General features: G+C 33.8%; 1 protein-coding gene across 1 annotated transcript; it reads left to right on the forward strand.

Moving 5' to 3' along the window:
- The first annotated feature begins 7,195 nt into the window (after positions 1 to 7,195).
- On the forward strand, positions 7,196 to 13,519 carry LOC130807701 (mitochondrial outer membrane protein porin 2-like). The gene is made up of 6 exons (XM_057673017.1): positions 7,196 to 7,500; positions 7,610 to 7,677; positions 12,161 to 12,271; positions 12,353 to 12,439; positions 12,516 to 12,724; positions 12,851 to 13,519. The coding sequence occupies exons 1-6, from the start codon at positions 7,452 to 7,454 to the stop codon at positions 13,155 to 13,157; spliced, it is 831 nt and encodes a 276-aa protein (XP_057529000.1). The 5' UTR covers positions 7,196 to 7,451; the 3' UTR covers positions 13,158 to 13,519.
- The last annotated feature ends 1,227 nt before the right edge of the window (positions 13,520 to 14,746 follow it).

The following is a 14,746-nucleotide window of genomic DNA, read 5'->3' on the forward strand; positions in this document are numbered from 1 at the left end:
GCTAACTAGTTGTTTTCAAAGCTTCTAAAATGCTGAAGTTGTTGCAAAGCCAAGAGTGGTCACAGACAACAAGTTCTTCCACTATGAAAATATTGATCAATGGAAGAGGAATCGCCCAAGTACTCGAATGACAAGAAAACTAATGCTTCTCTTTCAAGTATATATGTTATTGAAGTTAATTTATCAACTTATACTTCTTGGGTATTTAATACTGGTTGTTAATACTTGTTGTATTTCACACATTTATTCGAATGCATAAAGAATAAAAAAGAGTAGGAAACTAGCTATGAGTAGAGATCACAGCGGATCCTAGATCCAACCCGGATCTGAGGGGATCCTGATTCATTTTGGCGGGTCTGAATTCTATTTTTTTGAACCCTTCGGATCCAAACTGAGTTTTATATCAAATGGTAAGTCTGAATCCGGGTCTCAGGAAAACATCCAAACCTAAATAGGCTTGTTTTTATTTCAAAAAATATAAAATTATATATTCTATATGTGGATATAAGAAACTAACCTAAGTACTTCTAAGATATATATTTAGAATTTTACTTAATATTTTATATGTTATTATAATTAGTTTAAGTTTATATCTCTATCGGTATTACAACACAATAAAATTTAATCAAATATGTGGAAATAAACTTGAACCCATTTTGAATTCAAACCTAATCCTAAATTTGTGAGATTTGTGAATACGGATCTAGGTCCTAAAAATTAAGATCGCAAATTAGGGTTTGAATATGGGGTTGTCCCTAAGAAAAGAATTAAGATCGGGTTTACTTGGATGCAATCCAGATTTGACTTATTATCATTCCTAACTATGGGTATGATATAAATCGAGGTACAAATAGAGCAAAAAGGACTTATGGCTTAATAACAGTTGCTATGGTCCTAGTAAATACATTCATGTGTTTGGATGATGTATATTCATTTGCAATAAAAAAAATATTGTTTCTCTATTTGTATGAATGAATAAAAGGTTTTATGACTATGCTAATAATTCATGATTGTTATATTTACTAAACCGAAAAAAAAATTTCTTAACGTAGTAAGGTACGCTATTTATGGCATTGTCATTTAGGCTATATCAACGTAGTAATGTATGTGATGTATGTGAATCTTGTTTATTAGAAAAATCAGTAAGGTACGTCATCTGATGTCGCCTAAAGTTGTCGTTGATCAAAGTAAATAATCCTTTTCCTCCAAATGGTAGCCAACAAGCAAATATCATCTCTAAAGAGAAAAGGAGAATTTAATTCTAAATAAAATATTTAATAAAAATGGAGGGTTTGTAAGATAAAATAAGAACACTTGAAGTAATAAAATAATCAAGGACTTTTTTCTATGAATGAGAACACTTATTTAAGGATTTCGCAGGTCTATTGATTTATTATTTGATCCTCGTAATATTTCTTCATATATTTGTTAAGGAACTTAGCATAGAATTAGGGTAATTATAATTCGGCCTTCTACTTCTTAGATATTATTAGTTTAAAATCCATGATGTGCAAAAATAGCCATAGCAGCTACAACTATCAAAACAACTTTATAAGATTTATTCCTAATGTCGCGTTAAGTGGGTAATATCACTAACAACAATCAGGCTTAATATAATACTATCAGACTTTACCTATGATGTTTATGATTTTCCTACAATTAATTATCTCAACGCCATTTAATAATTAATTATATTTACTACTTTTACTTAGATTGATCATACCAGATTCTCATCATTTTTGGTACATTATTTCACAGATTTGCTATATATTCTATTTTAATTTGTTTAATAGGATTTTGTTACGAATTAATTTTTGACTATAACCCACATTCTTTCTTTAATTCTCAGCACACATATCTTTTAATTCTCCAAATTACACTTTTTTTTATTCATTTTTATCTTTTTTTATAATTTCCTCAAATTTTATTCTTATAATAAATGCTATATAGAGGGACTAACAATTTTCATTTTCCTTTACACTATATTTGGATAGCAAATTAGGAGAGAAAAGAAAGAAAAGGAAGGGGAAGATAAAGAGGAAGAGTGCACCTAATTTGTTTAGAAGAAAAGGGAAAACAAAATGAAGGAAAATGAGTGTTTTCTCTTCAAATCTTTTCACTTTAAGAGAGACTGTATTCTTAACAAAGTTTGTCTATGTTCTCCCTCCAAACCACTCCTCTTCATATCCTTTCCCTCTTTTTTGTTATCCAAACAATGGATCCTTCATCTTTCTGAATATCTACCCTTCTTTTCCCTTTATTTCTCTTTATCCAAACACAGTGTTCAATTTAAAATCAATCTGTATCCTAATTGAGATGATATTTCATTGAGATTGTTAGACGGACGATAGAGACATAGAGTACTGTATATAGTACTATTTCAACTTAAACTCATCATCATCATCCCAATGAGCCCTCCCAATGTAGGTTTTGAGGAGGGTGAAAAAAAGGTATACCAATACCCTCATCACGAGGAGGTCGCGATTGAAGGAAACCTCTCAACTCGAGTAATGCTTGACATATGAATTCTTTGCAGAGGAAAAGCCTGTAAAAGTAAACAAATAAGGCAGAAATACAAAACATATGAACACAACAACATCTAGGAAAACAAAATTAGCCAAACTAAAAAATAAAAAAAAAACTATTGAGACTCACGTACACGGATTTGGTGTTTCCAATTGATCCTATCCCAAGTCAAGTCCGCCGAAAGGTGCAACTCACCTAAGCCCTTTCTGATTTGTTTCTCCCACTTTTTGTAACATTCAAGAAATTAATTCGGGAATTTAAAATAAATAAATAAATAAAATAATACTTGGGTGAAATTCGAATGAAATTGAGAATAGGTGTTTGGGCTTCAAAATAATTAGGAAACGAGTCATGTAAGAATAAAAATAAAAGAAAAGGAAAGAAAAAAAAAATAATAGTATTTGGTAATCAAAAATCAGGAATCAGTTTTCTCCCTCCTTTTCTTTGAATTTCGAACCACCCTAAACCATTTGCTTGCGGTTCTTGTATCTCAAAACCGGCGGCAGCAGCCATAGTCAGCTCTCCCCAGTAATCGACATCTTCTTCTACCAGTTCGAATGCAAACCATCTACCCTAAGTTCTTGGCCATGTCGAAGGAGATTTATTATTGTGTGATCATTCCAGTTCCAAAAAAAAATAGATCGACGGAGATTTATTGTGCAATATACCATTGCTCAGTTCTTAAATTCTCGCCTGATTCAAGAACAAAGAACATTAAATAGCATTCTTGGAACCCAAAAATCATCAATGACAACGCACTCTTCCTTTTCCTGATGTCTTATGAGCTACATTTCATATTGGGTTCCTGCATTTTGTATTTTGCACTTGTCTGCATTTCAGGAGGTAGGGCTAATTTTCTTCTGTTTATTTACATTTATGTCTTTTGATTTCATTAGTACATGTAATCTTTCCCTCTCCATGGGATTATGCCATTGTTTTATCATCCTCATTGAAAACCTTTTCTTGCTTTATCAAGAGATTGTTAATTTACCATAAGGATTGCTATTTAATACTCAATTAAAAAGAAACGGACTTTGTAGTTGATAATAGAATAGTGGGAATTGAGATTTTTTTTAGATTATCTTTGGAAAATTATAATAATGGTAAAATATTGAATAATTGGATGTTTTTGAGAGAATTGAGAGTTTCTTGTAGAAATCATTAATTGTGGGATAAACTATTGATTGTTTAATTAATTGAATAGTTTGATATTCTTGAAGGGATTATTAGGTTTTTTTGAGAATTTTCGATGTGGGTTTAAATGTACATATTGGTGCCTAATTGGAGAAATAAAGAGAATGATGAAGGTGGGTAATCTTTAAAAGGATGTAAATGAATTTTAGTGCATAGTTATGTTACCTTCATGGTCTATTGTGATTTTAGTTCTAATATGCACAATTCTTTAATGATTAGACTTATGAGAATAAAATCCTTGTTTACGTTATGTTCTTAGGAGGAGATGCAATAAGTTATATATAGATCTAGATTGTAGCATCGAACACTCCTTCGTGATGTTGTGAATTGTTATGCTTCAGGAGACGATATCATCGAGGAACCTTTCTAGCGATCGTGGAGAACCAGACTTAGCTCCTTGAAGCGCCTTTTGGTGAGTAGTAGCAGTCCCTTAACGAGGTTGAACCAGACTTAGCATCGAACTTTTCTTGAAAATAATTTTATTAAAGCTCTTTTAAAATTAAAAACTGTTGAAACAAATGTTGTGACGGCTTATGATGATAATGTTATATGGGTTAATGGATCGTGCTTACGAGCTGGTTGTTGACGGAGTGGTGAGATATCATCTCCTACTCCCTGTTTTTTAGGCGAGTTGTCCTTCAGATATTGACTAGCTTCACTCGAGAGCGACATAGCCTTAGAGCTATGGGGCACCTCTCAAACTAGACTCCCTGTGCGCACATAGATTTAGGAAATTGATGTTGCTTTTAAACTTCTGTTTTGAATTACTGTGTTTTGTTGTTTTGGATTGTTACCTCTCATACAGTTTAATTTGGTCCCCTGTTGCTTTCATCTTTTAGTTTGTGTACAGATCGAATCCGGTCGGGAATGGGTTAATAGAGTTGATTAAAGTTCCAAGGATGTCATGGGAATTTGTAGTTTTGTATTAGGATTATGTTAAGTGTATATTAGACTTGGTTGTGTTGGTTATATTGGACTTAAAGTGAATTGTATGATTTCCTTATGACTTAGATAGATGCTTGGATTGAGAATTAGCTGACTTAGCTATGTTTTAGAACTAAAGACTCATTTGCACAAGTTTTGGAATTGAGATTCGAGTTTTCTTGGAAAGTAATCCCCGTGATGACCCTGTTTACTCTGTCAACGGTAATTCGGGTTTTTACACTTTTTTTAGGTCTTCTTCGACATCTTTCACCATCGATTGTGATGCTTTTCACTTTTCTCACTGGTGCATCGCTAGCTTTCCTTTGCACATGACCAAACCACCTTAATCTACCTACACACAACTTTGTAGGAATCGGAGTGACCCCTAGCTTCATTCTAATAATAATGATTAGCTTGCTTGTGTTGCCACAACTCCAACTAACTTGTTGCACTTTACCCTTTTTAGCAAAAATTCTACCTTGAATTTTTGTATGACTAAACTCAACAAATCTCTCCACATGAACGTAATCCGCTAAAGGTTTTTTTCAAGCACAAAATCCACCTTGACAAACTCATGTTTCCTAGTTTGCACAACTTGTAAATCATCCTTCAAACTTTGATGATAATCAACTACTTCTAAGCACTCTTTTGTCAAATCGACATTCTCCATACAAGTTATTTCAACAACCTCTTCAAGATCTTTAACACTCTTAACACAAGGTGTTTCAACCACATCTTCAAGAGCCTCAACAATCTCACCACAAGGTATATCAAAAACTACTTCATTATTTGATTCTTGAATATCATCATGAGAAAGAGCCCATGATGTTTGTTCCTCAACATGCTTGGGAATGATCTCAACTTTAATCCTAGGCGGATTAGCATAAGGATCATACTCATGAACAATCACTAATTTAGTCACCATGTTTCTTTTGTAATCTTCGTCGAAATTTCTTCTTCTCTTCATAAAGACCCATATGTCTATACAATTTCTGCTCTTGAATCAAAATATGACCCAACTGTTCTGAATAATGTTTGTACATACCCCAAGCACATTGTTGTATACATACTAATTGCAACCTTTTAATGTTTGCCTCCTCAATCTTCAATGCTTTTAGAAGAGATTTATCAACAGCATAAACTAGATCCTCAACTTTAAGTTTATCAATTCTTTCATCTATGCTCATGTGTACGTTTGATGACTCCATATTCTAAGACTCAAGAATCTCTCAAAAATAAGTGTGAGAGTAAGGAAAGGGTGAAAAAGAAAGAAAGACAAAGAAACGAAGTTTGGAAATTTTTGTGTGCACAAAACAGAAAACAACAGAACCAAACACCACAAATTCAAAATCTGTGTACTTTTGATGAAACTTGGTTAAAACACACCCCAAGATGTCTATAAACACCCCAAATTGAAATTACTCAAAAATATTGTGTGGTTTAATCACAAATTAAGTTTTACTACACACATACAGTCTGAACTGTTTCTGTGACCTTTGGTTAAAAACACTTGCGCATCTTTTTCTCCACAACTCCAATAACTACACAACAAGACCCACCAGAACTAGACTCAAAAAGAATCAATGTAAAAAAAAAAGAAACAATGAAAAAGACTCAAAAATGAAGGATGAAGAGATAAAATACAGAAGACAAAAGAAACTTCAACTATTCTGTATTTTTGCAAAACACAATGAATGGGTCATTCAAGAGACCTATAAAACGTATGTAAAAGTGCACAAATGATGTGGTTTGATGAATATAGGATAGTGATTGATAATGTGATGGAAAATGAAGGCCAAAGAAAGAAATCTTAATAGGTCTTCGAAGACAACTTACCAAGGTACCCGGATTTGATCAGTTTTGGGCAGTCTGTAAAGAAAAGTTCATATCTCCTTAACCACAACACCAAATCCAATGATTCCAAAGCCAAAAGTTTCCCAACTCAATCAGAAATACCGTGTAAAAACAGTTTTGAAAAAAAATCACAATACGATCTCCAAAACGCTACTGTTTTCGACCCCAAATTCAGTCAGTTTCTGACAGCTTCTGTTTCTTCTTGTTTTTTGCGACTTTTGGCTGTTGTTTCTCATCAAAACCAATTGAAGTATGCACCCCCACTAGGACTTTGAGGCTTTGATACCAAATTGGACCGAATTTGGACCCGATGATGAGGTCAAATTGGGTTGTTTGTGAAATTAAATTGGACCCTCTAAAAACTACTGAAACTGAAAAAAGATATGATCAGATTTCTCTGATCTTGGACATGAATCTTGAAGGCTTTACTCACCTTTTCAACCCTTGCCCTTCAACTTTAATCGACCTTGCTAATAACCTTATTCTCGATCCTATCCATCTTGGTGTTGCCGTACATCCATTTCAGCACATGCATCTCTGCAACTTTCATCTTTCTCTCATGGTGTTTTTAATGGACCAACATTCTGGCCTATATAACAAGGCGGACCTCACTATTGCTTGATAAAATTTACTCCATTTAAGTCGCGCCGCTTATATTCGATGTATTACATCTTAATCTATCTTCTATCAAACTCAAACTATCAAACGTATTTGTAATTTAAAAAACAAAAAGAAAAAGAAAATGTAAAATTGCTAAATCTCCGTAACCTGAGCGTCACGAATGTCCAAACGCCACATTTGGGGCTCGCGTTGTAACCCGCGTGTGTTTTTTCGGTGATCGACTAGGCGTCACGCTTCCTTCTTTCCCTTCCCAACATTGTAATTTCTTCATTCTCTCTCCTCTCTTCATTTCATCTCACCTTTCTTCTCTCTCTTTCTCCATTGCTGCAATAATGGTCAACGGTCCTGGCCTTTTCTCCGACATCGGCAAGCGTGCCAAAGGTTTCTCTGTTTGTCCTTTCCTTCCTCTTTTTCGCTTTCGCTTTTTCTCATTTTTTCGAGCTGTTTATTCGATTTGTTTCTAATTTATTTATTTTTAACTTTCGTGCAGATTTTCTCACGAAGGATTATGTCTCAGATCAGAAATTCTCCATTTCGTCATGTAGCGAAACTGGTGTGGTATGATTTAGCTTCGTACAATCTGCTCATTATAAGCTGTTTTTAATGTACCTGCGATTGTTTGTTACATATTTATTAATTATTTGTATTTTCGATTATGTTTTCTGTTAACTGAGTTTCTTGATGTTATCGCACTTAACTAACTGTTGAAATTGTTTCTTTTAATTTTTTCCCCTATAAAATTGATGTATTTTGCTTGATCGTTCAGTTGATTTAGGTTGTGTCGAATTACATGTGTTTTATTTGGGGTTGCCAGTTAGTTTTTTGCGGTTGTCAGGTAGTTTATTCGTTTTGTCGAATCTTTGTAGCAAAATGCTCCTATTTGCTTGTATGTTGTGCTCATATTGAGTTGTTTAGTGTTGGAAAACAGAAGGGAAGATGTCCCGCAAGTCTTTTGAGTTGGCTTTTTCCTAGTCAATTGGTTTTGAGATGGGACATCACTTGGCCTTGCAAGTAATTATAATTCTTGTCATAGTGGTGGAGCTGAAACCTGTTTTTCCACATGCATTTTAGAAGTTGTAATTGATGTACTCTCTTTTTAAATGATAAACAATTTAGTGACCGCTGATATGGTGTATTGTTAGAATCGTTTATTGCTATTTCAGTTTTTATGTTCTTCTGTTTCTGAGATTTCAAACTTTGACGATAAATGAGGGAAATAATGGATGAGTTAGTCGCTGAGAAATCTTGTTTTTGGGTGAGTGACCACTGATGTTGAATTGGTGTACAGTTTTGCGTTAGAGACTTGTTAGATTAGCATGAAATCTCTAGAAAAATTAGTCCTAGCAAATTGTTGTATAGTTAGACTCAAGCATTGAGGATCCTCGAGAATGAGCTCCTTAATGAGGATTAGCGACTCAGACATACTTCATACTATCATCCCTTTAGAGGTTTATCTTCATTTCTTTATCCCCAAAGCTAGAAGGAATTATTGTGAGCAATGATCTATAGGTAATGATTTATATTTCATAACCTTATTGACCCTTCCTTGGTCATTCAGAGGAGTTGACATAAAAAAGCATGGATTAAGTGTAAGTGTTTTGACTGGTATGTTGAGCCCTAAAGGGATGCTTATCATAAAATTACTTTTACCTCTGATATTTACTAGCTATAGTTTTTATTTTTTTTTGAATTTAAAAATTGTTTCACGCTTGATGAGTGTGAACTCAAATTTTTTATATAAATCCTCAAGAGAGGAACTTTCCGAATAATTCTGACTAACGAATCTTTATCTCAAATCATTTTCGGATACACCTACTAGAGATTGTGGAGTTCTATTACTAGGCATTTTTTCCTTGCAATTTTTTTGATGATACTTAATAAAGTTGATGATAGTTTGGTTAGTTATTTTCTAGAGTTTGCCTAGTCATTATATGAATTCAGATTTTCTCATATTCAATCTTCATTTTGGGTTATCATCGCCCTCCTTCATTTATAGCTCGCAAAGTGTTTAGCTTTGGGTAGTATTAAGTGGTTGTTAATATATTATTGGTCTTCTGATGCTAAGTGGTTGTTAATATATTATTGGTCTTCTGATGCTTTGTTTCTTTGTATAATTTTCATACTTATATCCACCTAAATTTTCATACTTATCACCCACCTAAAATTTGCATATTTATCACCCACCCACTAAGTGAATACAATTTTCATTCCTATGTCTGCCCGTTGGGTACATATTCAAATGATCTCCACTCACTATCCAGTTACTAGTCTTATCCTTGCCCTATTTCCCTCTAATTCCTATCCCAACCCTGCCTACTCATACTAGCTCTATTAACTATCTATAAATATTTGTACCAAATAATGAAGTTGACATTAATTACACAATTAACTATAACCTATATACATTTGCCACTAACAGAAGTTAAAGGAATGATGACAATAGAAGAAGTTCCTCCGAACCAAACCCATGGTTTAGAACCCTTAAAAATCTGATTTGTTTCTGTTGATAAAAATCTGATTTGTTTCCGTTGATAAATATTTTGTAGAAATATGGAGGTTCAATAATTAACACAAAATCCGTAGCTAATTTGAAAATAAATAAGAGGTAAATTCAAAAGATTTGATATCTTAAGCTCACAAAATGCCTTTATTGTCAATTAACTAATTTTCTTACCAACAATACATAGCAAAGGGATATATTTGCAACTCACGAGGATTTATCCAACTTCCTAGCCACTAGAAACTTAAAAGAAGAGCATTGGAGATAAGTGAATGTGCTCTAATCATCGCGAAGAGGAGAATGACAGAAGAGTATGAAGTGAACAACCAAGTAAGTGTTTTGTGTGCAAGCCTATGATAATGAGGTAGGAAACTAAAAAAGCATAAAAACAAGGAAGAAAGAATTTGTGAAAGAGTATAGCCTTTTAGGTCTTTAGTAAGTCGAGGGAATGTACTTAAAGAACCTTTTTTGGACCACTTTTTGCCTAGTTTTAAACACGTCTCACTTTGTGCCTTGTGCACCTCGAGCTCAAGCTTGGCTGAAAACGCCTCAACTAGGTGAGGAAAAGCCCACTACAAGAGGCATGTACCTTGGTGCGGCTCGATGCGTTTTGTGCCTTGCAGTGTGCTTCGTCATTGGGCTAGATAATTAACTTAAGTTTGTTTATTGAAAAAGAAATAAAACTCAATCTAAATTCACTTGAATATGAAGCTTGAGAAACCATTGCTTTCATAAAAAAATAGAGCAAACAATAAATTAACTTCCAGTATTTTGTATATTCTCATTATAATAGTTATGTACTAAGTAGTTGTTTAACACAATGATGATGAATGTTTTCAAGCTTGTTGGCATTGCTATTATAATAGGCATGTTATGACATTTTAAGTATTGTAGATGTTTTAAATTGATTTTAAACCTTTTTAGGGAAAAAGTGTGCCTCACCTACAATTTTCTCGTGCCTTGCCAATTGCGCCTAGGCTCTTAAGACCTTTTACACCTCAGTGGGCTTCGCGCTTCTTAAAACTAAGACTTTTAGTAAGCTGGCCGTATTTGGATCATTTTTAGTTGGGCCAATTTAGACATTTATGTATTTTCTAGGTTTATGTCACTAATATATATATATATATATATATATATATATATATATATATATATATATATATAATAAGTACATATTATTTGTTTGAGAAGGAAGGGTACGTAGCACTACCTGTGTTGGGTAAGACATTTCATTACATGTCTACTGTCTAGCCACCAAATTCACTCATACTTTCTCTAGTTTAGGTGATGCGGTTGTGCAACTTTTCCTGCATGCCATCTTTATGTTCAACTGATTATGATTTGCAACTTGTTTTGTGTCCATCCCTTATAAATTTGAAAAGCATATGGGATCTTCATTTTAGACCAACTATATACAATGTCGAAAACATTTCTCTTAGAATATCCTTGGTTACTTTTGTTTGTCACTATTGCTTCCTAGAGTTCTCTCAGGTAGTTTACGAGAAAAGGGAAAATAACATTGTAGAAAAAATGATACTTTTTGTTGTAGCATTTTTAATGTGTACTGTAGTGATTTTGGTATTACCTGAGCAGTTTTATGGTTTCTTTTAGTGTGGTGCACTAATTTGACTGAGCTAACACTAGTCTAGCTTAATTGGTTGTGTTTTGCTTCTATTTTCATTGGTTATTTGGATTAAAAAAAGTGATATAAATAGTTTCTTTTTAAAAATTTTGCCTAGTGGTTACAAAATTTGCCACAAAACAAGGTTTTTTTTAGTATATTTGTTGTGGATATAAGTGTGTGATCTAATAAAGGACCAACATGTCTAACATTGCACCTAGAAATTTATAATATCGTAGAAAAAAAACTTTATGCAATTCCACTGGTGCTATCTCAAGGTAATGAAACCTTTTAGCCAATGAGCAAGCACTTGAGCACCCATATAAGTGGATTGTCTCTTTATTTACTGTCATTTGATACCTACAAACTGGTAGGCAACTACTTATACTTTCTTAGATTTAAAAGGAAGCAGAATAGAGAAAGTGTCCTAGGTTGCTAAACCTATTATAAGATCCATAACCTTTGTATTTAGGTAAGTATGATCTGGAAGAAGGAATTTCAAATATATCTTGAATTAATTAGACTTGGTTGGCATTGTTGGGCAAGAATGTGTTCTTATAGGGTTTGCATCATGTTTAAACATACAAGTAGGAGGATGAGTGATCATTGATCGAGTAAGCTCCCCTAGGTATATTTGGTGCATATCATTAGTTGTCCTGTGTTTTTTGAACTAGTTTTTTCTTCTCTTTTTTTCCTTCTTATTTTCCACCCCTTGCACAAACAACATATATTTGTATATTATGACGTGTTTTTGTGTCATTCATTCTAATAATAAAAGGTCCTTGTTTTTTGTTTGATCGGAAATCTTGGGCTACTGCTAATATCTTGTTGCATATATGCATTTTGTTGTCGAAGTGACGGCATCTGAAATTGTGCTTGCAGAATTGCGTCTGACTTTTTTTTTTTCTCCCCAACTGTAGGCTTTTACTTCAACTGCTGTGAAGAAAGGAGGGCTGTCATCTGGAGATGTGGCTGCCTTGTACAAGTACAAGAACGCCATAATTGATGTCAAGCTTGACACACAGTCAAATGTAGGTTTTTTTTTATCCCTTGGATTTTCCGCTCTATGATTAGGTAAACTGTAAAGGTATGATCTCAGTAACACATCGCAGATCTCCACAACATTTACAATTGCTGACATTGTCCCATCGACAAAGGCTATTGCTTCATTCAAGATACCGGATTATTCCTCTGGCAAGGTATAAGTTTGCCCTTTGGATGTGAATTTCTCCTTTCTTAACCTCTATTGTAACTCCCTTTATCATTTGTCAACAGCTGGAGGTTCAATACTTCCATAACCATGCAACCTTTACAACAGCGCTTGCTTTGAGCAAAAATCCTGTTGTTGATGTTACAGCAACACTTGGTACCCCAACCATTAACTTTGGTGTAGAAGCAGGTTATGACACCACTTCTGGTAACTTTACCAAATATACTGCTGGTGTTAATCTTTCAAAGCCAGAGTCATGTGCTTCAATTCTTCTGTAAGTTCTCAACTGGATCTCGGAATTGAATTTTATTTGATTAATGCTCTTTGACGTACAATCTTTCTTAGTTGGTGTAATCAGAATGGAATCCTCTTTAAATACTCAGGTGTCTTCCTTTAACAGGGGTGACAAGGGAGATACAGTTAAGGCATCATATTTACATCATTTGGATCAGGTGAGGAAAAGTGCTGCTGTTGCTGAATTTAGCAGAAGATTTTCTACAAATGAGAATACGTTCACAGTTGGAGGACTATATGCAGTTGATAATCTGACAGTTGTTAAAGCGAAATTGAACAACCATGGAAAACTTGGAGCTGTCCTCCAGCATGAGGTCATTCCTAAATCTGTGCTTATCATTGCAAGTGAATTTGACACCATGGCCTTGGACAAAACTCCAAGGTTTGGCTTGTCACTTGCTCTTAAGCCTTGAACATAACCTGATGTTTTTTACGGGATAATTTTCATGATTTCATTTCCCCCCTGTGGCTCGATTTATTGGAGCTACCAACTAGTAATTCTGCATATATATTCAATAGGAGGTTCTCTCTGGCTGTGTATCTGTTGCCATCATACTCTGTTGATCATTTTGCCAATAGTGTCTTTCAGGTCTTTCTTACCTGCAGGGAGATCTATACTTGCAGATATTTCTCCTTTAGGTAGCAAAATTTTTTTGTTGGAAGAATTTTCAGTTGCTGATCCTGTTCTGTACACGAAATGGATTTAGTTTTTGACTTGACTTCTTACTTTTCTCACGCATTCTGCTTCTAATTATATATCATTTATTTGTTTGTACTTGATCTTACTTTATTTAATCAGGTTGGTTAAGTTACCTCATTATGGTTTTTACCCTGTTCACTTTTGTGTTGGAGGACATTTACAGTAACGTTTAATCAGGACTCTAAGAGGAATTGCTAAAAGAAACCAAGTTTTATGTCTAAAAACTAAACTAACAGCATTTCTATATTAATGGCGACTTTGGCATTGTTAATGTGATATTAGTAAATCTTATCTAATTTTGATCAAAATGTTGAGCATAAAATGTGGTGCCGAGTGTTACAAGTTGAATATGCGCTTGAAAAGTGGCTAATGGGATGTCATCATTCCAATGCTGTTGTTTAATAAAAAATTCTTGTGTAGGATTGGTACTTTTTTTTAAATTTTTTAATGTGATATTAGTAAATCTTAATTTTTAAATTTTTTTATTTAATTTTGTATTTGTACTTTTTTTTTTATAGAAAATGACTTATCGTAAAGATAAGAGGTTACCTTGGTGCATTCTTAATAAACACCCCTATAATTAGGATTATTCATGTTTAATCAAAAATTAAAATTATTATAGGATAATTAGTAAAAAAGTTGGATTATTTAATGTAATTTTTCCTATGTTATATATTCTATTGAAAAATATTGGTTTTTCTAGAGGAATAATACTATAATATATTCTTCAAAATGGTGGAAAATGTTATTCCCTAATTATTTTCTAAATGTATGGTCCATCCTTGAAAATTTTGTTTACTTGTATGTATATGAAATTTTAATTACAAAAGGAAATTTTTTTACATATCAAAAAATAGTAAATAATAGGTGTGATATCCTAGATTTAGTTTTTTAAAAAAACATTAATGAACTACTCATATCAACAAGGTGCATCCATTTGTTCAGAACTCCAAAGTTAAGCATGCTTGTTGGGGAGCAATCTTAGGATGGGCGACCTCTTGATAGGTTTTCCCGGGCACGCACGAATGATGCCAAAGTGCACTAAAAAGACTTGTGTTAGTCTGTGGGGCCAGTCTACAGTCTCCAAGAGTAGTCACTGGTGGTCCGAGGGGCCGGGGTGTTACAAATGGTATCAGAGCAACTCTGCGACCATGGCTGATTGTGTGCTCAGTGCACCTAGCGTGGGAAAAGATCTTGAAAGTACGGTCCAACGTGGACGTTGTATTCCTAAGTGGGGGTGAGTGTGATACCCTAGATTTAGCTTTTAAAAAAGGATTGATAGACTACTTATATCAACAACGT

This window comes from Amaranthus tricolor, chromosome 3 (genome assembly GCF_026212465.1).
Source record: "Amaranthus tricolor cultivar Red isolate AtriRed21 chromosome 3, ASM2621246v1, whole genome shotgun sequence".
NCBI lineage: Eukaryota > Viridiplantae > Streptophyta > Magnoliopsida > Caryophyllales > Amaranthaceae > Amaranthus > Amaranthus tricolor.